This window comes from Pantherophis guttatus, chromosome 13 (assembly GCF_059756535.1).
Source record: "Pantherophis guttatus breed Tessera chromosome 13, ASM5975653v1, whole genome shotgun sequence".
NCBI classification, from domain to species: Eukaryota; Metazoa; Chordata; class Lepidosauria; order Squamata; family Colubridae; genus Pantherophis; species Pantherophis guttatus.
In genome coordinates, this window is record NC_142075.1 from 4559675 (window position 1) to 4582377 (window position 22703).

Consider the following 22703-nt stretch of genomic DNA (forward strand, 5'->3'; position numbering starts at 1 on the left):
CTTGGAGGTCTTCTATTCCAGGGGTCCCCAACCCCTGGGCCGCAGCCCACTACCGCGCCATGGCCTATTAGGAATTGGGCCATGAGAATGGCTGGCTGGAACATGCGCATGTGTGCACACAACTCAACTTGCGTGAGCGATGGGCCGGGAGGCATTCACACGCACTGCCCCGTTTGTGCAAGTCAAGCTGCACGTGTGCATGTGGCCCACAAGGGTTGTGTGCGCCTGTGTGCGCTAGCCTGCCACTTGTGTGGCCCAGTTCCCCTCTTCCCGCCCCACCCCCGGACGGGCCAACAAGCCCCAAAGGTTGGGGACCACTGTTCTAATCCTGCTGAAGCAGGAGATCCTATATCCGTGATGGCAAACCTATGGCATGCGTGCCACTGGTGGCACACGGAGCTATTTTGGTGGGCACGCGAGCATTGCCCTAGCTCAGCTCCAGCACACATGCGCGCGCCAGCCAGCTAATTTTTGGGCCTTCTGGGCCTACCAGAAGTCGGGAAACAGGCTGTTTCCGGCCTCCGGAGGCCTCCAGGGGGGTGGAGAAGGCCATTTTTGCCCTCCCCAAGCTCCTAGAAAGCCTCTGGAGTCTGGGGAGGGCAAAAAACAGGCCTTCCAGTACCACTGGAAGTTGGGAAACGGGCTGTTTCCTGCTTCCGGAGGGCCTCGGGGGGGGGAGAGAGGCCATTTTCACCTTCCCCAGGCTCCAAGAAAGCCTCTGGAGCCTGGGGAGGGCAAAAAATGGGCCTACCAGGCCCACCGTGCCATCGCATGCCAAAAGTGGGGGGAGCGCGGGATGGGGTCGTGTGCACATGCGTGGGGGTGGGGTGCATTGAATTATGGGTGTGGCCACGCGTGCGTGCGACCCTCCCATTCCCCCCACTTCTGGCACACGACAGCAAAAAGGTTAGCCATCACTGTCCTATACCATTTCAGACAAATGACTGTGCAGTCTCTTCTTGAAAACCTTCAGAGTTGGAGCACCCACGACTTCTGGAGGCAAGCTGTTCCACTGATTAATTGTTCTCACTGACAGGAAATTTCTCCTTAGTTCTAAGTTGCTTCTCTCCTTGATGAGTTTCCATCTGTTGCTTCTTGTCCTGCCTTCAAGCGCTTTGGAGAATATTGTCCCCCCTCTTGACAAAGAGGGGATCAACCTTTTCTGGTCAAAGATACTTCTTTTGAAAGAAAGGCAACAGGGATTATTCTTTAAGCAAATAAACATAGCTGGTTACTGCTGGAATGAGAGACCACTAGGAAGTTTGATGGCTAATAGTCTAGACTGGGAAGTAAAAGAAAAAAATCATATCCTAGAAAATATTAGGAGCCCAAATTATTGACAATTAGGATGTGTAGACATTGGTAAGCGAGCTTAATTTGAGAGAGACTTCACTGTGTTGCTCTCTGAGGAGTGTTGTCTGGCCAAGGAGTAGCAGAAGGACTTGGCCTAGACCTTGAATCTAGAGCAGAGGTCTCCAACCTAGCAACTTTAAGACATGGCTGGCTGGGGAATTCTGGGAGTTGAAGTCCACAAGTCTTAAAATTGTGAAGTCTGGAGACCTATGATCTAGATTCTAGAGTAATCATTGGAAAGAACCAAGACATTGTCTACTCTTCTGGATCTCCTTGCATGGATCTCCAGATGCTTTTTGGAAGCTGTTTTTGATTCAGGAAGCAACGCTCAAGATTAAATCCACTATCCCCCATGACTCTTCCAACTCCCCAGTCATCTAGACCAGGGGTCATCAACCTTGGCAACTTTAAACCTAGTGGACTTCAACTCCCAGAATTCCCCAGCCAGCTTTGTTGAAGTCCCCCAGGCTTAAAGTTGCCAAGGTTGGAGACCCCTGATCTAGACTGGTGACCATCAGTAGGCCCAATGGCAATGAATCCTGTGGTTTTTAAAAGCCTCCTCCATTGGTAGACATGTAGATATTCCAAATGTAGACATTTCTCTAAATTTAGCAATGTCAACTATCATCTCCCGATTCCTACAAGATTTGAAATAAGCTGTCATCTCTAAGAAAGGATAGATCGATTGAAACCAAGAGCAAGAGAAGGTCCAATCACCTGAACCTGAAAGAATGGAGGCTGAGCAGAAGCATCAGAAGAAATGTCTACCCAAAGAGGGGTGGATTCCTTCAGTTTTAAAGGGAGGTTGATGGTCCTCTAAAAAGGACGGGTAGATTCCTAACTGAGCAGCAGTTGGATTAACAGTGTCCTGTCCTGGCCCCTCACACTAGAGGAACCTCTGGTACATAGCACATCTCCCCCTCGCCCCATCCAAAATGTGAGCCTCTGTGGAGTCGTGGGAGCCCTGCCAGGAGGACAACACGTTCAAATCGGTTCAGTCTCCTTTGCCAGAGAAGAGTTGGAAGCCTGCCTAAAATCATAAAGCAGCTTTGTAGAAAGAAGACCGGAGCTAGCATCACACTGCAAACTCCAATGATGTCCTGGCTGAGACTGGGCTCTTGTTAAATCTCCCTCCACCGTACCCTGGATTTAATTTTTATTATTTAAATAGCACAAGGAACAAGAAAGACTTCCGTTCGTGAATCCTGGGAGAAGCCAGCTTGGCTTGGTATAAAGGCAAGATTTTGCTGCTGTTGCTCTCTATCATCAGAGAAATAAAAAGACGTTCTTTTAGTTAATCAATCAGCCTATTGGTTGAGGGACCCAGTGGCTCAGTGGCTAAGACACTGAGCTTGTCGATCGAAAGGTCGGCAGTTCAGCGGTTCGAATCCCTAGTGCCGCATAACGGGGTGAGCTCCTGTTACCTGTTCCAGCTTCTGCCAACCTAGCAGTTCGAAAGCACGTAAAAAATGCAAGTAGAAAAATAGGGACCACCTTTGGTGGGAAGGGAACAGTGTTCCGTGCGCCTTTGGCGTTGAGTCATGCCAGCCACATGACCACGGAGACGTCTTCGGACAGCGCTGGCTCTTCGGCTTAGAAATGGAGATGAGCAGCGCCCCCTAGAGCCGGAAAGGACTAGCACATATGTGCGAGGGGAACCTGTACCTTATTGGCTGAACGTGGAAAAATCAGAACTGCCTCGATTTACCTTCATCCTGAGTGAGGGACCATTAGGCAAGCAGCGGGGTGGAAGGCGCCCATGTCTCCATTATGTGTTTATGATCACCAAGCCCATGCATTTATAGGGAACACACACATTAAAAAGAGATTGCCAAAGAGATGCATTTGATTATTGTTTTAAAAAAAGTGTCTTGGGTTTGCAAAGGAACAGCTCTTAAGAATGCTTGTAATTTGTCCAAATGGGAGCTATGAAATAGTTGAGGTTGATTGTGTAATAAGAGGGGCTGTTTTAATTTAATGGCATTCAAGGCAACTGCTTTCGTTTCATTTTATTTGATTTTTTTTTTCAGAGCAACCTCAGGACAGAGGCAGCTTTTGGGGAGGGGAGGGCAAAACCCCCGATGAGGCAGGATTTCCTCAGAAGGGACTTGAGGAGAGGGGGCTGCAGCACCCGAGATGCTCAGCCTGAACCTGTGCCAGGTACAAGCAAGATCCATGTGTAGAGTTTAAATTTACCACTACTTTATTATATTTTGACTTATTATTCAGGATTCTCCCCAGACTGCCAGCCTTCACTTGGGAACAGACAGATAAGGCTCCATGGAGCTTAAAGGAGGTCAGTTGTGGATCTGTTGTGGCTATGCAAGGATTCAAGGCTAAATCCCTGCTTGAGGCCTCCCCCTAAGTCTAAGTGTTATTGCTATCATAAGTTCCCAGAAGGCAGATTCTGATGACAGTCAGGAAAGAGGGAGAGAAGATCCTAACAGGAAGCGCAGTTGCTCAGAACAATTAGCCAAAGAGATGAGAAGACTCCTTGCTGATGGACATGTTTAGGCTGAGGTTGGATGTGCAAATGTTTTCTTTTAGATCTCTGACATAAGGCTCTGTGGCAGGGGTCTCCAAACTTGGCAACTTTAAGACTTGTGGACTTCAACTTCCAAAGTTCCTCAGCCAGCCAAGCTTCAATTCTGGGAGTTGAAGTCCACAAGTCTTAAAGTTGCCAAGTTTGGAGACCCCTGCTCTATGGGGTCTTTTGCTCAGAGTATTTGTGCACTCCATTTTGAGAAATGCAAGGCTTGGCCACTTTAAGATTTGTGGACTTCACCTCCCATAATTCCTCAGCCAGGCAGGCACTAATGATAGTTTTAAAGCAGAATTCTGGGAGTTGAAGTTCCCAAGTCTCAAAGTTGCCAAGTTTGGAGACCCCCGTTCTAAAGGAAACACAGGTAGAGACTCCTTATTTTATTCCATGCCAACTCCAGAAATATATTTTCTTTAAGTCACAAATAGTTCCTCTTGCCATTTTCTTTCTTTATTCAAAAAGTAATAATAATAATAATAAAACCAGACAATGGGGGCACCTATAAATGCAAATAGTTTATTATCAATGAGCAACTGGTACTAGCTTTTGGCCTGGATATTACTATTAAAAAAAACCTATACAGCCAAAATCCTGGCAATACTCCAATATTTGCTGTATATTTTTTCCATCATTTTTTTTAAAAAAAACAACAACTGTAGTACTGAAAGACTTTTAGCCAAAGTGCATTTTCCATTTTTTTGTCCATATACACATTGCACCGTACATAAATAATGACATTGTAAAAATGACTCCATAATTACAAGTATAATATATATATTTTCATATAATATATATATTTATATATATAAAACTTTATATTAAATCTAGGTAGATGATATTTGGGGTCCTCGGGGCTTCGCTCCTCAGCATCCAACAGCTACCTGTTGTTTCTGTTGAGCAAAATTTCTAGCCAGCAGGGACAAGAGGTGATAAATTGCCTGGAGTAGCAGGGCCCCCAGCCTTTCGCAAAGCTGATCCGGACACTATTTGGGTCATAGGGCCCGTCTGGGTACTCTAAGTCAGTGGCGTGCTTCAAGAGGCAGGACTTCTCGTAGTCAAAGGCCTTGATCGAATACCCAGGCATCACTTTGTGCACGATTAAGGTTCGACAGCTGGGAATGTCCAGGGTTGGGGAATTGACAAAGATTGGGTGTTCGCTTCGGTTGTAAGCCCACACGCCGTCCGCTTCTTTGCTGAGCAAAATCCCATATCCGATCTTGTTCCGAGTCCTCTGGACCGTCTCGTTTCTGTTCTCCAGGTTGAGCTGTCCGAGGCAGAAGCCGTTTCCTTGAGGTAGGTCATAAAATATACTGACAGACTGTTCGTACACTGTGTAGAGGCGACCCACGCGTGTCCGATGCTCCCAGTAGGCGACGCTGCACCAGTGGCTGTGTTTCATGGCATCAGGCGACATGCTGGCATCTGAGGAGAGAGGAAGGACAGGTCAGGTCAGCCCAAAGGAAGAGAAGCTTTGAACCAACATGGCTGCTCAAGGCTTAGCTTTCAGAATGGCCACCTCACTGCCGGCCTGCCATGAGCCCTGGGGGGGAAGGGCGGAGGGGGGGGGGGGCGAGGGCCTGGGGGAAAGAGTGAATGAAGTCTTCAAGGTCATTTCCCTGGGAGAAGAATGCCAACAGGTAAGAGTGACTGTTTCCAAAACACTGACTGGGCAACGAGAGACAAACAATGGGAAGGGACCAAGGGAAGAAAGTTAACTGGCGAAAATCTGGCGTGAACTCTTCAGTTCTGGCTTCTCACCACTGTAATTCACTTGACATCTAGTAAACGAAGAGCAACTGAGATGATCAAAGGCCTGGAGACTAAAACATATGAAGAACGGCTGCAGGATTGGGGTTTGGCTAGTCTAAAGAAAAGAAGAATTAAGGGTAACATGATAGCAGTATTCCAATATTTGAGAGGCGGCCACAAAGAGGAGGGGGTCTACTTATTTTCAAAAGCACCTGAGGGCAGGACAAGAAACAATGGATGGAAACTAACCAAGGAGAGAAGCAACCTGGAATTAAGGAGAAACTTCGTAACAGTGAGGGCAATTAACCAATGGAACAGAAGTTGCCACCAGAAGTCATGGATGCTCCATCACTGGAGGCTTTTAAGAAGAGGCTAGACAGTCACTTATCTGAAATCGTATAGGTTCTCCTGCTTGAACAGTGGGCTGGACTAGAAGACCTCCAAGGTCCCTTCCAGCTCTATTCTATTCTAAACTATACCTTTCTCAACAAAAGGAGTTAAAGATCATTTTTACTTAGAAGTCCAAGCTGAGGCAGGTCTGACATTAGCCAAGCAGCCACTTCCACAGCTCTCCGTGAATATAACATCATACAACATCAATATGCATAGGCAGCTTTATTCGGCATTGACCTGGCTGCATGATGGCCCTTGCTGGCACCAGTCAAGTGGGGGGGGGAGGACATATTAGCACCGGCCCTTTCCTTCCAGAACCCAGGAAATAGACTGAGCAATGACCCAGAGGAAGGGGTTTGCCTGGAAGCTTCTGGAAGCTTCTATGCCTGGGAATCTCAATCCTGAAATGACCCCCAAAGACGAAACAGCATCTTTCAAAGGAAGTAATCCAGGAAACCTAGCAGGCTCTTTTCCAACAAGGAGAAAGACACCCTTGTTGGGGGGAGGGGGATTCTAAAGATGGCCACTGACTAAATAAATCCTTCAGCCAGGCACCCCCTCCCTCTGTTCAGCTCCAGTCCAGCTTTTTTTGCAGGATTCTTTCTGCCGAGTTGTGATTGTGCCTTTGAGCCCTACATCCAGCCACCTCTTCCTTTCCATCACCCGGATAGTTTATCCTCTAACTCTGTGTTTCTCAACCTTGGTAGCTTGAAGATGGGTGGACTTCAACTCCCAGAATCCCCCAGCCAGCAGGGGAGTTGAAGTCCACCCATCTTCAAGCTTCCAAGGTTGAGAAACACTACTCGAACAAAAGGGATTTTGCAGCCTCCCACCGCACAGAGGGCTACTGATCCTCATGGATAAGCTACAAAATCATGCCACAAAACGCCTTCCTGTTTTCTGCAGCCTGGAGGCCTCATAAAGAAGACTGGAACAACTGGGCAGCCTCAGCTTGGACCACAGAGATTTTGTCCTGCTCATCAACCACACTGCCCAGGCCTGGGCACTCTATTTCTGTCATGGGCCTGAACGTCTTGGCCACAAACTCACTCTGTGCCAAGGACAGCCTTCAGAATATAAGAGCCTCGGTGGTGCAGCGGACTAAAGTGCTGTTAAGTGCTACCATTTAGCTGCCAGCTGCCTTTAATTAGTGCAAGTTCGAATCTCACCAGGCTCAAGGTTGACTCAGCCTTCCATCCTTTTGAGGTAGGTAAATTGAGGACCCGGATTGTGGGAGCAATAAGCCGACTTTGTATAGAACAACACTGCTTAGGGGGCCCCGAAAGCCCTAATAAGCAGGTATATACAAAAAAGTATGCAGGCTGTTGCTATAATGCATTGTAAGCCGCCCTGAGTCTACGGAGAAGGGCGGCATATAAATTGGACTAATAAATAAATAAATAATAAACCGAAAGTTGGGGACAGGACAGGGCAAAATATTCTACAGGTAGTCCTCGACTTATTTAAGTGACTGTTCGAAGCTACACCGGCACTGAAAAAGTCTGACCATTTTTCACACTGATGACTGTTGTGGCATCTCCATGGCCACGTGATCAAAATTCACACGCTTGGCAATTGTCTCATATTTATGATGGTCACAGTGTCCCGGGGCCGTGTGATCCTCTTTTGCGACCTTCTGACAAGTGAAGTCATATGGGGAAGCCAGGTTCACTTAACAACCGTGTTACTAACTTAACAACTTCAGTGATTCACTTAACAACTGCGGCAAGAAAGATCGTAAAATGGGGCAAAATTCACTTAACAACCGTCTCACTTGGCATCCAAAATTTTGGCCTCAATGATGGCCGTAAATTGAGGATTACTTGCATTTTGTTATTCTATTGTTCTATAATTGAAATGAAATAACAGTGAAAAAAAACCTGAAACCATGAAGTGGGTGAATACAACAACATTACTCAGACTAATTACAAACAATGGCACAGCAGCCACTATCATCCATTGGCATCTTTGCAAAAAATTATTGATGGTTTTACAAACGAAGGATAAACACAAATTGAGAAAGTTGTTGAAAATGATGATATGGGATTTTTGCAAGCAAACCGATTAGGATCTAGAACATCATATACCAAATAATGCCGTAATTGGAAGGAAAAGGGCAACTTTTACAGATATGGCTACACCACAGGGATGGCAGATTTGAAGATAAAAAGAAAAGATTGAAATGGATGGATTATGGAAAAGCCATCCTTGATGGTGGAATAACAGATTACACACATTTTTGCAAAAAGTAAAGGTTTTTACATACAAATAACATCTTACTGGCTGTTATATCTCACAATGACATTTGGATAATTTCTAGGTTTCTGGCTGGAATCTGAATTTCCAAAGAACATCAATCAAAGATGAGATTCCTACTGTGTTAATTCTTTGATGAACTAAAAACAAGGTCAAACTGAACACTTCTCTCCCCTTGGCTGTTTAATTCTTCCTTAAAACCAGAATATCGGAGAAAGATGCTTTGACCTTTTCATTTCACCTTTATCTGGAACCCTTCAAAGCTGAACAGCCCAAAGACAGAGCCCCCTCCCTTCCTTCTGTGCCTTTTTTCAGGGGTGAGGGGTCAACATGAAAATACTTTCTACAAAGGTTGGATGGAATATGAAAGATGTGGATGAGGACTTATGGGAGGAATATGGAAGGCCAGTTAAGAAGTGTAACTCCTAAGAGGGTGAGAGATGATGGTTAGGAAGGATTCTTTTTGTTAATAATCAAGATTGGCTGTTTTAAGAATTCGAATAGGTAAGAGATTAGGAATGGGGTGAATATTATTATACATATTCTTATATATATATACATACTTAAGAGTGAAAGATAGAGGTTAAGATTAGATTTATGTTATCTGGTTTGCTCAACAACAACGTGATTACTACTAGAAGGGTGTAGCAAATATTGAATAACTGAAGAATGATGTGCTGACATAAATATGTATAATAACATTAGAACTATGTAAGATTGATCAATGTAGAAATTATCATTTGTATCAATATTATTTTTGTATTAATATGGACACCCAGATGCCATACTGTCCATGTAATAATATTGATGTATATTTTAAAAAATAAAAAACTTGACCCCCCCCAAAAAAGAGAAAATACTTTCTAGCTGCCCCAACGTTGTTTAAGAGATGCCATCTTTAAGTAACGAAGCAAATTGGGATGTTAGAAGTTTCTGCTGCTATCCGCAGTCTGCATGCCACGAGTCGCTTTCCCATCTCTGGCTGGGCTTCCCCCAGGTCCTGTGGGACATCAGCCAAGCGTTCCTGGTTTGTGGGAAAACCCTGATGCTGGCTCAGAGCTTCCCAACAAACCTATCTCAAGACTTTGCCCTTCTGACCTTGTACCTTGATGCCATCAAGTCCAATTAACTCTGAAGTCAAACCGATACCATCATTTTGCTTGAGAGCGCAGACTGGCTCGCTGGATTTCAGAGGCCTACTTTTTCTCTCTCTCCCGCTCCCACCCACCTCCCCCCTTTCCATCTCAAATTTCACTGGCAGGAAAAACAGACATTGCTTGCCCAGGGAACCAACCCTAAACTGCTGTTGTTTTGCTAAAGATTAACTTGAGTTGTAACTCTGCAGTTTTCAAACGGGAAAGGAGAGGAGAAGAGGAGGAGGAGGGGAAGAACTTCTTCCCCAAGGCAAAATCCTGAACCAAGAATTTTGTTTGGACCAAAAAACAAAACAAAACCCAAAATGATTTTAGCCTACTTCAACCATTCAAAAGCAAGCATGCTTGTGAGAATGCTCAAGATTAACAGTCACAGGGGAAAAGTGCCTGTGTGGATTGTTCTTCTGCAATTTGTCTCCTTGTATTATCAAATTTTAGTATTTAGTATTTATTTATTTGTCAAACATGTACAAGATAAACATGGACATGAACATAGGAAATGGGTACAAATAAATTGGCTGATGTATTGATAAACCATGTTCTCCTGAACCTTGAGGTTTGAACCTCAGGTCTACCAAAGTACCTCATGTCTAAACAAATCACACCACCTGCCAACCGAGTTCCTTAAAAACTAAGTTAGGAGCATGAAGGCCTGGCCTGAAAAACGACAGTCCTAAATTAATCATCATCAAACTGAGGAATAAGATATGAGAAGCTTCTGAACTGAGAAGGTTCAGGGAAATATGGGCAGGTCCAGAGGAGCTACTCAGTCAGGCAAGGATGAAACATGAACCTACTTGGTAGGCCCTGAGAAAGAACAGGAACCTACATCCTAAAACAAGGGATTGCTGGCCCTTTAGACCAGGGGTCTCCAACCTTGGCAACTCTTAAAATTGCCAAGGTTGGAAACCCCTGCTTTAGACTCTTGCAAGTAACTGTTCCAGCTCATCTTCCAGATTTATATCTTATTCTGGCCAACACCCATCTACTGATATCAGATCTAATGATCTTGGAGGTATTTCTTGGATGTAATTCTGAGCATTTGCATATTTGCATGTGTTTTTTTTTTAAACCAAAAGCTATGTAACAGAATGCTGCTGGCAGATTAATCTTACTGTAGATGTTTTTGGGATCTAAACGTAAGAAAGTATTCACTCTTGGTGATAGGAAACAAAGAACATTTTGAGGTTTCCCAAACTCATGAGACTTGGCATTCAGCCTCGATTCTGAAGGAAAGGTTCAAAAACTCAAAAGGTTACTGAAATGCCCGATTTTGTGGTGGAAGAAACAGTTCCTGCTGAAAGCCAGTCAAGAAAAACAGAATTAATTGGAGGAAAGGTGGAAAGGAAGGACTGGACATCATGCAACTCAAGGCCTGGGTCATTCTCTGGTGTCATGCAAAACTCCGGGCTTGGACTCAAAACAACAATAAAATGGCATGCAAAATTCCATTGCTGTCTTCCTCTAAAAAAAAGAAATATCTCCAAAGACATTTGACAATGGTGAACAAAATCTAGAACATAGAATATCAGTGTTGGAAGGGATCTTGGAGGTCTTCTACTCCAACCCCCTGCTCAAGCATTCTCTGTATCATTTCAAAAAAGTGGTTGTCCAGCCTTCTTAGAAACCTCCAGAGATGAAGCACCCACAACTTCTGAATGCACTGGTTGATTGTTCTCACTGTCAAGAAATTTCTCCTTGGTTCTAGGTTGCTTCTCTCCTGGATTAGTTTCCATCCATTGTTTCTTGTCCTGCCCTCTGGTGCTTTGGAGAATAGCTTGACCCCCTCTTCTTTGTGGCAGCCCCTGAGATATTGGAACACTGCTATCATGTCACCCCTAGTCCTTCTTTTCACTAGACTATATAAATCCTGCAACAGTATTTTCTTGGAAATAGATTTTGCAAGGAAATAAGATTCCTTGCAAAATCTATTTGCAAGGGAAAGAATTGATAAGAGTCTGGAAAAACGAAGCAGCCTGTTCAATCTCTGGAAGCATTTAAGAGGTACAGGGAAAAAAAACAACCGCCAATGGACAATTCATATTAAGAGTCAGGCTCGGAAAATTCATTCCTGAACACAAGAACCTCATCATTCAAACCATGAGGATGAAAGCAACTAAGCGACATCGGAAGAATTTCCCCACAAGCCCTTGCTCACCCACCAAGGGGAGACTGGTCCAGTGGTGAAATCCATTTTTTTTTTACTACCGGTTCTGTGGGCGTGGCGTGGTGTGGCTTGGTGGGCATGGCAGGGGAAGGATACTGCAAAATCTCCATTCCGTCCCCACTCTTGGGGGAACGATACTGCAAAATCCCCATTCCCACCCCACTCTAGGGCCAGCCAGAGGTGGTATTTGCAGGTTCTAGGAACTACTCAAAATTTCCGCTACCGGTTCTCCGAACTGCTCAAAATTTCCACTACCAGTTCTCCAGAACCTGTCAGAACCTGCTGGATTTCACCCCAATATTCTTTCATAAAATCTCTCTCTCTCTCTGTGTCTCTCTCTCTCTCACACACACACACTTTGATAAATTAAAAAGTATATTGGAGAATGGAAAAACAGGAAAGAAAGAATGAATCCATAGTTTGATTATTGATTTTCTGCAAACCCAACTGTCTCATAATTCCATAAAACGAGAATGGGGGAGAGAGGGACAGTCTGTACTCCACTAACCCACAGCAACAGTCTCTAAATAAGTCAGGGCTGCTCTGTGAAAATGCACCTTATTACATTCTGAAAAGCTCACATTTTAGAGGAGAGCGTGAGCGGGCCTGAAAATGCCGCCCTTCAGCATTCTGTCCACAATCCTTGAGGATGCTGTATTGCGATCATCTCTCCTTCAGAGTCAAACAAGTATTTACTTGCTTAAAAAGCAGCCGTTATTAAGATCTCTGCTGAAAAAGGGGTTCTTTGGGAGATCTTTTAATTAGGGAGCAGCCTCAAATATTCCATTCTTGAGTAAGATGAGCAAGAAAACGATGGCCTCCCGACTCCAGATTCCATTTCGAGGAAGCTAACTTTCCAATCCATTTCAATCAGGGTATTGTGTAAAACAGGGGTCTCCAACCTTGGCAACTTTAAGACTTGTGGGCTTCAACTCCCAGGATTCAGCCAGCTTTGCTTAAAGTTGCCAAGGTTGGAGGTCTAAAACACAGCACTGGAGTCCCTGCGGATTTTACTCCAGTTAAATCATTGCCAACATTTCAAATCCATTGACCCAGCGCTGCCCAAAGACATTTCCGCAGTCATGTGGCCAGCATGACGTCACAGAGCACTGTTATCTTCCCACCAAAGTGGTACCTATTTATCTACTCACATTTGCATGCTTTCGAACTGCTAGGTTGACAGGAGCTGGAGCAGGAATCTGCTCACCCCATCACATGGTGCTTAGGTCTCGAACCTGGGCTGCCAGCTGACAAGCCCAGCGTCTTAACTGCTGAGCCATTGTGCCATCTCCCACTTTTTAAACTAGGGATTAGGTGAAGGGAACGTACCCTCCTAAAATTGCAAGAGCACATGGCCCCTTTCAGTTATCATTGGCTTTGATATTCTTTGGGACTATGATGGACGTGGGTCTTGAGAAGTCTATTTTGTTCAACGGTGAGTCTGGGGGACAATAGGCTGCTGACCTTTTGTGTCTGTTAAGACTCTTGTCTCCTATACTATTTAACATCTACATCAGGGTTGTCCAATCTTGGCAACTTTTAAGACCTGTGGACTTCAACTCCCAGAACTGAACTGAAGAAGCTTCTTGGATGAGAAATGAAACATTTTCAAAGAAAACACCAAGAAAGTCCAGTTGCTTTTTGCAAAAACACACTTGGGACAACCATGACCTGGATGATCGAGAATCTCCGTAAACGTTCTTAAAAAGGTGCATTTAATCCCCATGTGGCTACATTTTAGGAAGCTGGAAAAGTATATTGCCAAGCTTTTAATGGTTAATTTATTGATTGATTTTTAATTCTAGTTTTGATTGAACTGTACCAATTTTATGACGCTCTAACTTCTGAAAGCAAGCCATTCCACCAGTTAAAATTAACATGAAATACATGAAATGAAAATCCCAACCAGTTTTTTCATTACCCCACCGCAACCAATCCTCTTAGTGACACAGCCTCCCCCTTTCTGGTACCTTCCGGAGATTCTGGAGGATGGTTTGCCCCCCTCTCAGGCAGCTTGTGAGTTAGAAAAGAACAGAACATTAGGACACAACATTATAAAAGAATAACAAGAGTTAGAAGGGACTCTGAGATTGAGACTCAGTGCTGGCGATGCTGTTTGGGCACAACAGCAGCTTTAGCTCAGCACATCTGGCCAGTGCTGCATTGTGGGAGATTTTGTCAGCCCCTGCTTCAGATTCACTCAGCCTCCAACTTACTTCTGGTCCTATCTCCTGCAGAGGAACAAGGTTGGTGCTGGCCCTCTAATCCAAAATCATGCCAGCTGCACCATAATTGGAGGTTTTCTCTGTAAATGTCCAGGTTTGGGAGCAATTAAAGGCTTTGCTGTCTGCTTAACCCCTTCCCCCTTTCCTAAAGCGTGCAAGATATATAAGCCATGGGGCATATGCGTGTGCAAACGGTCTCACTTCTAAAGTCTTGATTTAAAAAAAAAAAAAAAGGATTTAAAGGATTTTCAGATCCTTCTGAAAAACTCAACAGCTAGGCGTTTACCGAAGTGAAAGCCAACAGCCCGATTCTACACCCAACTGCACAGACTGGTGAAATAGAAGGGGACCGAATAAATCATGGTTAAACAAAGAACTCGGTCTGTGACTATGGAGCGTGTCCGAGCAAATGTGGGGATTCATGCCTTGTGGGACCTCCAGAAGAAGATGGATTAGCAAGGAGGGATTTGGAGTGATCAGGCTTATGACTTCTGTGCCTTGCAGGGTGTGTGTGTGTTTGTGCAATCCATCTTCTTCTGGATCTCTTCCCAGACATGAATTCCCACATTTCCTTCGACGCACTTCATAGTCACAGATCTAGCTGTTTCTTTAACCATGATTTATTCAATAAACTGCGATTCAGCCAACCTGTTCGGCGATAAACCATGGTTTACAAACCACTATGCTTGGGTTCACAGACCTCATTCTGCTAAAATCAAATTACCTGCATTTGGATTTAGCATCATATTAACCCTGCCCTGGATATTAGACAACCAGTTTGATGAATGATTAAAGTTACCCGGCTAGGAATGGGAAAGCTTCGAGTTCCAGTCCCACCTTAGCCATGAAGTCAGCCAGACAAGTCGCTCCATCTCAAGCCACTTCCCCAAAAATCTTGCCAGGAAAACATGGTGGACTTGTCCCCAGCAGTTGCCAGGTCTTAACAACATCGTGAAGGAACAAAACGCCAATCAGGGGTCCTTGGTGCTCTCTGAGCTTGGTTGTTTTCTTGCAAACGTCTCCCTACCCAAATTAGGCAACGTCATCAGTGCTAGTCAACTGATGGCGTTACCTAGTTTGGGTCACGAAACATTTGCAAGCTCAGAGAGCACCAAGGATCCCTGATGTCAACCCTGAGCTACACATATTCTCCTTTATTAAAATCGCAGTCTTATGAAAGAGGCTTGCTAAAATTATTACCCTTTTATCTTCATCCACTGCTTCGCAGTCCAGCAGCTATGGTCTCCAATCCACATCTTTTGGAACAAGCGGCCCAAATAAGGAAGAGGTTGAAATTCCCTTGCAGAAACTGGTACCCAGAAGGGAGGGAAACAGCCATCCCAGCTCCAGGACCTCCTGGCCCAACAACACCCTGAATTGCTTTCATGGAGCCACTATACTTAAACGTTCCTTAGGATTACAAGCTGCAGCTGGAATGCATCAGGTAAAATGGAGCTAGCCCAACCCCTGAAGTGCCCATTACAGGAAAAACCTCCAATGGAGTGTGAGTGAATTATCTGGTGATGGAAACTTTTACAGGAGGCATGGCCAGCAACCAACTTGCTTCTCCTTCAAACTCTTCCCTCAGCACTATTTCATTACCGCCAGGTGAGACTGGCGCGTCCCGGGGCAAATGATCCGTGACACACCAATCCACGCCATGCCACCCCAGCCGGGGGCAAGGCTGGAGTTGCGTTTTCACAGCCTCAAATCTGCTTGTTTGTACAAGCCAGCTCTTCAGACGCATACCTTCAGAGTGAAGTCATTCCGGGCGGCAGCCATAAACTCACTTTTCTTCCCCGCCCCTTCTTTCAAGACCCTCCTCAAATTTTGCCTGGAAGGGAGAGGGAAAAACACAGGCGCACCTTTGCATGTGGCACATGGGGCTCTCCAGCTGTGACTGTGGTTAGCAGGAGGGCACCTCTAAATCAGGGCTTTCTGGGTCAATGAGGCTTGAGATGGTCCTTTCTTGGCGAAACAGCCAAGGAGCTTCCAAGAAGCCACAGGGAGCATTTCTTTGGGCAGCAAGCACATTCCAGGCTATATGATGATGATGGATGTGGTATTACGGATGTGGTATTAGGGTTGCTGGCTCTAAACGTCTCAAAGATGAGCATCACGTTAAGGAGAATCAAACAACCTCACTGTGCAATCTTGGCCTCCTTCACCATGTGCCACGAAAGCTTCCCGAGCAATCACCTCCAACTCGAAGTCTTCCAGAAGTGTTGGGACAGCACTTCTGCCGTTCCCAGGATGTCCCCGCCAGCATGTCTGCGGAGGGGGAATTCTGGGAAGAGAAGTTCTAACACATTTGGAGGGCACCAGTTTATGGAAGGTCATCTCCACAGCTCCATGTGGTTCACCAGGATGACTGATGGCAGCACCGTTATATCACAGCCTCAAATCTCTGGTTTAGCTGGTGTCATGCAGACAACTTTCTGATTCTGTAACCGCTAACTCAGCACAGCCAAGCAAAGGTTTTCATAAAGGCCCAAGAGACTCACCACAATAAATCAACTCATTTCAAAACAGCCTCCCTTGCCCCTCAGGCCACTTTTATCTCCCTGCTCCTAGGAGACCCGAGGGTGAGCTGCCAGCAGCTGTTGCTATTGTTGTTATTAATTGTTATTAATTGGTTCTGTGGACACAGCCCATGCTTGCCAACTCCCTTCTGCTTCTTATAATGCTGTGGCCAAAGAGTGGAAAACCCAATCCTAGGAGGCACATGCTTTAAAGGCCATTCAGACCGTCCAATTTTTAAAAATGGAGGAATTTAAAGAGACAACAAGTTGATGAAGAGAGTGTCAAAGCTGGCTGGAAAATTCTGGGCGTTGAAGTCCACAAGTCTTAAAGCTGCCAAGTTTGAAGACCTCTAGTGTATAAAGTATCTTCTGAGTTAGGGAAGTGGCTGTCTGTCCAGAACTTACTATTATGGTTTGTGGTGCATTCAGTCATGGCATTTTTATCAACCTATCGAGTCTTTCCCAAGGACCTGGGAAATTTGATGGTGTTGAAGGTATCACTGCAGGGTGTATGATGTTCCAAATTCAGCTGCCTTTTGCAATTGAACAAGGAGGATTTTGTCATTGCTGATGGTGTTCAAGTAGTGCTCCAGATGTTTTTGGGTTGCACCCAAAGCATCTATTATTATTGGTACTATCTTTGCTTTTATTATTATTATTATTAATAATAATAATAATATAACTTATATGACAATCTTTCATCTCTATCAATCTTCCCCAGCTCTACGTAGGCTTCCGGAGATGAAGAGGTCAACTCTAGATCCAGATGTCAACGACTAGCATTCAGGGCTCAAGTTGGACTTCCCCAACTTGGCTATTCTCCAGACAAGTGGATTGAGAATAGCCACATCGGGAAAGGTTGGTATGTATAATGGGAACTTCTCATAAACGTCTCATAACTTTTCATAAACATAAAATTGAGATGTGCAAATGGGACAGCTATTGTATTTTTTGATTCTTCCTTTCTAGGGTGAAAGTTGGAATGTCAAGTAACTGGCAACCAGTATCTCCTATGTGACACACAGATGATAACCTCAGTCTTGTCTTCCCTAACCTGACACCATTCAAATGAGACAGGCTACATCTTCATAACCTTCAGCCAACCCAGCTAACGACCATCCAAATGGCAACAGGTTGAAGGAGATGGACCAAGATAACATGGAGAAGAGCAAACCCCTTCTAGATCGTGAACGGATGCCCACCACCAGAACAGAAAGATATGGGCTACAGATATGGCAGAGCAAATATTCCGCTCAGCGTAGAAGGCCAAACTACATCTTTGTTGAGTGCCTTAAATTCTTGAGTGGAACTTCTTTCCAATGTTTCCATCCCAAAATTGTGATAAGCGGACAGTCTGATCAAGATCTGGGCACCGCTTGATCTCTGTAATCCCAGGTCCCAGGAGAAAACGGGGAAGGAGCAGCTCCAAATAAATAAGACACTCTGGCACTGAAACCAGAGACAGAGAATAATAACAAAGAAAGAGAGGGATATCTGATCTGTTTTGTTGTAGGAATCCTGTGAAGGATCCCAGCAAAGGCACACGCTGGAAGTTCTGTTTACTACGGTTTATTTTTGTAAGGTTTCTGACTGTGTTTTGGGGAGGGAAGGCAGCGCCAAGGTTCCTCTCTCCGCCTCCCAAGGCAAAGAAGGCAACTGGCTGCATAGATTGTGCGCCACAAACAGGAGCCCCCACTTTCTTTCCTCCTTCCCCGAAGGGCTCTGCTCACTTTTAAAGAAAAAGGAGAAAAATAAGATCCAAACTTGGGTTAAATCAACATCTGCCAAAGATATCCCCACACTGCACAAAATAGCAGGATTTCATTAAGTCAATTGCAACTTGGCAAAAATTCTGAAAAGGGAAAAAGGGGAAGCCGCAGTCAGGCCTGTAATTTAAGCCTTGTTTTAGGGGCAGAGTGGCCTGAATGCAACGGACTGCAATTCCATGACTTCTATTTATTTTTATTTTTTAAATCCATGCCCTGGCTCCCGCTGCCCCATTCAGAGAACCACAAGGTTTGCAGGTAATTACAATATTTAGAGACTTTTCCTGCTAGGGAGAAAAAGAGAAGGGAGGAGGGCAGTGGTGAAATCCAAATTTTTTTACTACCAGTTCTGTGGGTGTGGCTTTGTGGGCATAGTGTGGCTTGGTGGGCATGGCTTGATGGAAGTGGGCAGGGGAAGATATTGCAAAATCTCCATTCCCACCCCACTCCTGGGAGAAGGATACTGCAAAATCCCCATTCCCACCCCACTCCAGGGGAAGAATATTGCAAAATCTCCATTCCCACCACTCCAGGGGAAGGATACTGTGAAATCCCCATTCCCACCCTACTCTGGGGCCAGCCAGAGGTGGCATTTGCCAGTTCTCTGAATTACTTAAAATTTCTGCTACTGGTTCTCCAGAACCTGTCAGAACCTGCTGAATTTCACTCCTGGAGGAGGTGGAAAAAATCTTCTCAGAAGCCTCCACAATAATTCAATTTGCAAAGCAACCAGGTTGTAGGAGAAGAGCAGCCAGAGCCTGGAGGTGGAGTCAAGAGAGGAATTCAGCCTAGAATCCTTACATATCCACAAACACTCCAAGCCCAGTCCCTACTGAATGCCGTTAACTCTTGCTGACCTTTAGTTGACTTGATTCTTGTGTGTAGGCTTGAAAAATAAACTAACCTCACTAGAACTTAATGAGTGGTCCAGATTCTTGGGGTCTGAAGTGCCAATGTAGGCAAAAGAAGGGCAGGAATTGCCAGAACAGAAGCTCGAGGCAAGTATGGTCCACTTGGCCAGGCAGACTCCTAAGTCCTGCTCAGTGGTGGGATTCAAATAATTTAACAACCGGTTCGCCCAGGGTCAGTCTGGCTGTCGTGGGAGACGTGGCCCATCCCCATCCTCCAGCTCCTCCGCACATGCGGGATGAGCCTCCCACGATGGCCAACCTGACCTTGGGTGAACCGGTTGTTAAATTTATTTATTTATTATTTATTATTATTTATTAATCAAATTTCTATACCGCCCTACTCCCGAAGGACTCAGGGCGGTGAACAGCCAAGATAAAATACAGATAATACAAATATTAAAAAATCCCTTAAAATTATTAAATATTTCGGCCGAAACACAGATTAAAACACCCAATTTATAAAATCACGAATTAAAAAAATTAAATTTAAAAATTTAAAAGATGGGAGTTAGGCAAGGCCACCCTCCCTGCTATCAAAGTGGATCCTGAGTGCTGCGCTGCAATGGAGAAACGGGCAACGGAGTGGCCAGCACAAAGGAAGGAGGGAGGGAGAAGAAAGAGGGAAAGTGGGCTTCCCCTTCCCTCACGCTGGCTGCTCCGCTGCCCGTTTCTCCATTGCAGTGCAGCACAGGGCCCAGGATCCACTCTGATAGCGGGAAGGGTCAGGGGTGAAATCCAGCAGGTTCTGACAGGTTCTGGAGAACCGGTAGCGGAAATTTTAAGTAGTTCGGAGAAGCAGCAAATGCTACCTCTGGATGGCCCTAGAGTGGGGTGGGAATGGGGATTTTGCAATATCCTTCCCCTGCCACGCCCACCAAGCCACACCACACCCACCAAGCCACGCCCACAGAACCGGTAGTAAAAAAATTTGTATTTCACCACTGGGAAGGGTGGGTAATTTAACAACCAGTTCACCCAAACCAGTGCGAACCGGCTGAATCTCACCACTGGTTGTGCTTCAATTATTTCCTTCCAATCTCAGGTCAAACAAAACCCACTTGCTTCAAAGCTTTGAGCTCAGCTGGTTAAGGCTTTCCATCCACTGGGTTGCACCCACAAGGCAAAAGGTTCTGAATGCAGAGAAAGAAACACAGCAGCCAATATGGGGCCGGCTTCCTGCATTTTCCCTGGCACTGAAGTTTCCAGCGCAGTGTTTCTCAACCTTAGGGACTTTAAGATGTGTGGACTGGCTGAGCAGGGCTGGCTGGGGAATGCTAGGAGTTGGAAGTCCACACATCTAAAAGTCCCTAAGGTTGGGAAATACTGCTCTAAGTATGTTATTCTCTTCACAGAGCCGGGAACCCAGAAAGCTGACTACACAACCATGTGCCATCTCTTAGTAGACATATCCGTGCGCTTTGAAGAAACAGCACAAGAGCTCTAAAGGTACTTCCACATGTGCAGAACAAACTGGCACCACAAAGGAGGAAGAAAAGACACAACGACAACCTTTCTGATGCTCAGTCAAGGAATTCATTCACCTATTCAGTGGCTAGCGGTCCCTCGTCCAACTGATGCATTTGATTAAAAGCCATGAGCCTGTAGCTCAGGGAAGAGCGATGTTTCCTTTCAATTAAATTGGTTAATTGGAAAAGGGGCTATCAAACCCTCTCTGATGTTTGGCTACCATAAACTGATACGCCTCTCCTTTTACAATACCTGAGAACCTCACCCTTCTCTCCACACCCCACCAGCCCCCCAAGAAGTGGACAGGTCAGAACAAGGTATTCAAGACCCCCCCTAAAAACAGGGGAAGTGGAGGACAGATGTTTTATAAGAGTACAACCCACTCAGATTAGATCAGATTAGACTGTCCTACTATCACAGCACCATTGAGTGTGTCCTGACATACGGCATCCTTGCATGTTATGGGAGCAGCTCTGTAGCGGACAGAAAAGCTCTACAGAGAATCATTAAAACTGCCCAGAATATCATCGGGCTCCAGCTACCAGCCCTGGACGACATCTTCGAATCTCGCTGTTTGAGGGAGTTGCATAACATTCTCAGAGACTCTTCCCATCCTGCTTACCATCTTTTTGGACTGTGGCCTTCTGGCAGAAGATACAGGACAATGAAAACTCGGACCACACGTTTTCTGAATAGTTTTTATCCCAGGGCTATAATTGCACTCAACAATGAACTAAAGGGCCACCATCAGTGAGCTGTCGGACAGCATTACTTGGTCTGTTGGGTGGATGTTTGGGTGGTTTTAGGGATGGGGAATTTTTAGTGGGTGGGGGGGTGTTTGGGGATTGTCATGCGAGTTGGGTCTAGTCTCTGGGTGTTATGTGAATTTCATTGTATGGGTATACTGTGTATACATTACAATGACAATAAACTTTATTATTATTATTATCATCATCATCATCATCATCATCATCATCATCATCATCAGTGTTCTCCAACCTTAGCAAATGTGAAAATGTGGATGGACTTCAACTCCCAGAATTCCTCAGTCAGCATTCTGACTGGAGAATTCTGGGAGTTGAAGTCCACCATACCTCAAAGTTGTTGAGGTTGATAAACACTGGATTAGACGTCTCATGGCAGGTTAGAAGGCCAAAGACATCATACAAATCCATGGATTGTTTTAACCATGGTTTGCACAACAAGCCAAATGGTCTGCATAATAATCATGCTAAGCTGCCAAGAACTGTCAACCCTTTGATGGCTTCTGGTTTTGGGGGAGAAAAATGGCTATACTAGTTAACGGGGGGGGGAGGGCTGTGGCACATTAAGCTAGGATTTTCTGCATTTTTGGGAAGCAGGACGCTTTTTGGGACACGATGATACCAACCTCTTTGCAGTTTTCTTTCTTTAAAAAGTAAAGTAGGTTACACCGATCTCAGGCCTAGCAGTGTGATTTTAACGTATTTACCATTTGAGAGTGAAAACTGGAGTCCCCAGTGCCAGCAAGCGGGGTTGGAGAAGACTTCAGAGGACCCACATAAAAGGGGCTGAAAGGAGAATGGAGGTTTGGGCCTTGACTGCTGGCCTCTGTGTCAAGTCACAGGCAAACTCTTCCAAACCACAAGCATCAGAAAAGGCCTATTCATACACGGAGGACTTCTCTGTTTTTTAAAATATTAAATTCTATTGATCTTAACAAGTTTTACAACAGCTATACACACACTGGAAAAAAAATACCAACAAATTTCAAACCCCCCCCCAAAAAGAGGGGGGAACTAAAAGAAAGCAAGGAGGGAAATTATATACATTAGATATTCATCGGATATTGACTAATACTTCAGAGTTTCTAAATCTACATTTAAAAAAATAATTCTGCATTGCTATAAAATGCTAAAAAGATGAAGTGTTGTGTCACTTTTGGAAAAATAGACAAAATTGATGAGTTATAGATAAATCTCTGTAGAAAGAACAACCCAAAAGATGCAAATTAAGCTGGATAATCTTCTCTTTGAGTAGCTTCATTCATCCTAGATTTAAGGTTCAACTCAACCCCTTTTTCCTCTCTTGCCTTCCCTTCCCTTCACCTTAGGCTCCGTTTGCCCACTAGGCAACCAGAATCTGTCTCCAGAATCTTAACAAATCTATGAAGACCTAATAATTTGCTATTCCATCTCTATATAGGTCGTCCTCAACTT

General features: G+C 44.9%; 1 protein-coding gene across 1 annotated transcript in view; it reads right to left on the reverse strand.

The window, feature by feature from the left end:
- Nucleotides 1-4391: 4391 nt before the first annotated feature.
- The window catches only part of SMAD6 (SMAD family member 6), a 65605-nt gene continuing 47293 nt past the window's right edge, over nucleotides 4392-22703 (reverse strand). The window contains exon 4 of the mRNA XM_034435464.3: nucleotides 4392-5317. Within this exon, the coding sequence (XP_034291355.2) occupies nucleotides 4773-5317 (545 nt within the window). The 3' untranslated portion in view covers nucleotides 4392-4772. The remainder of the gene's footprint in view (nucleotides 5318-22703) is intronic.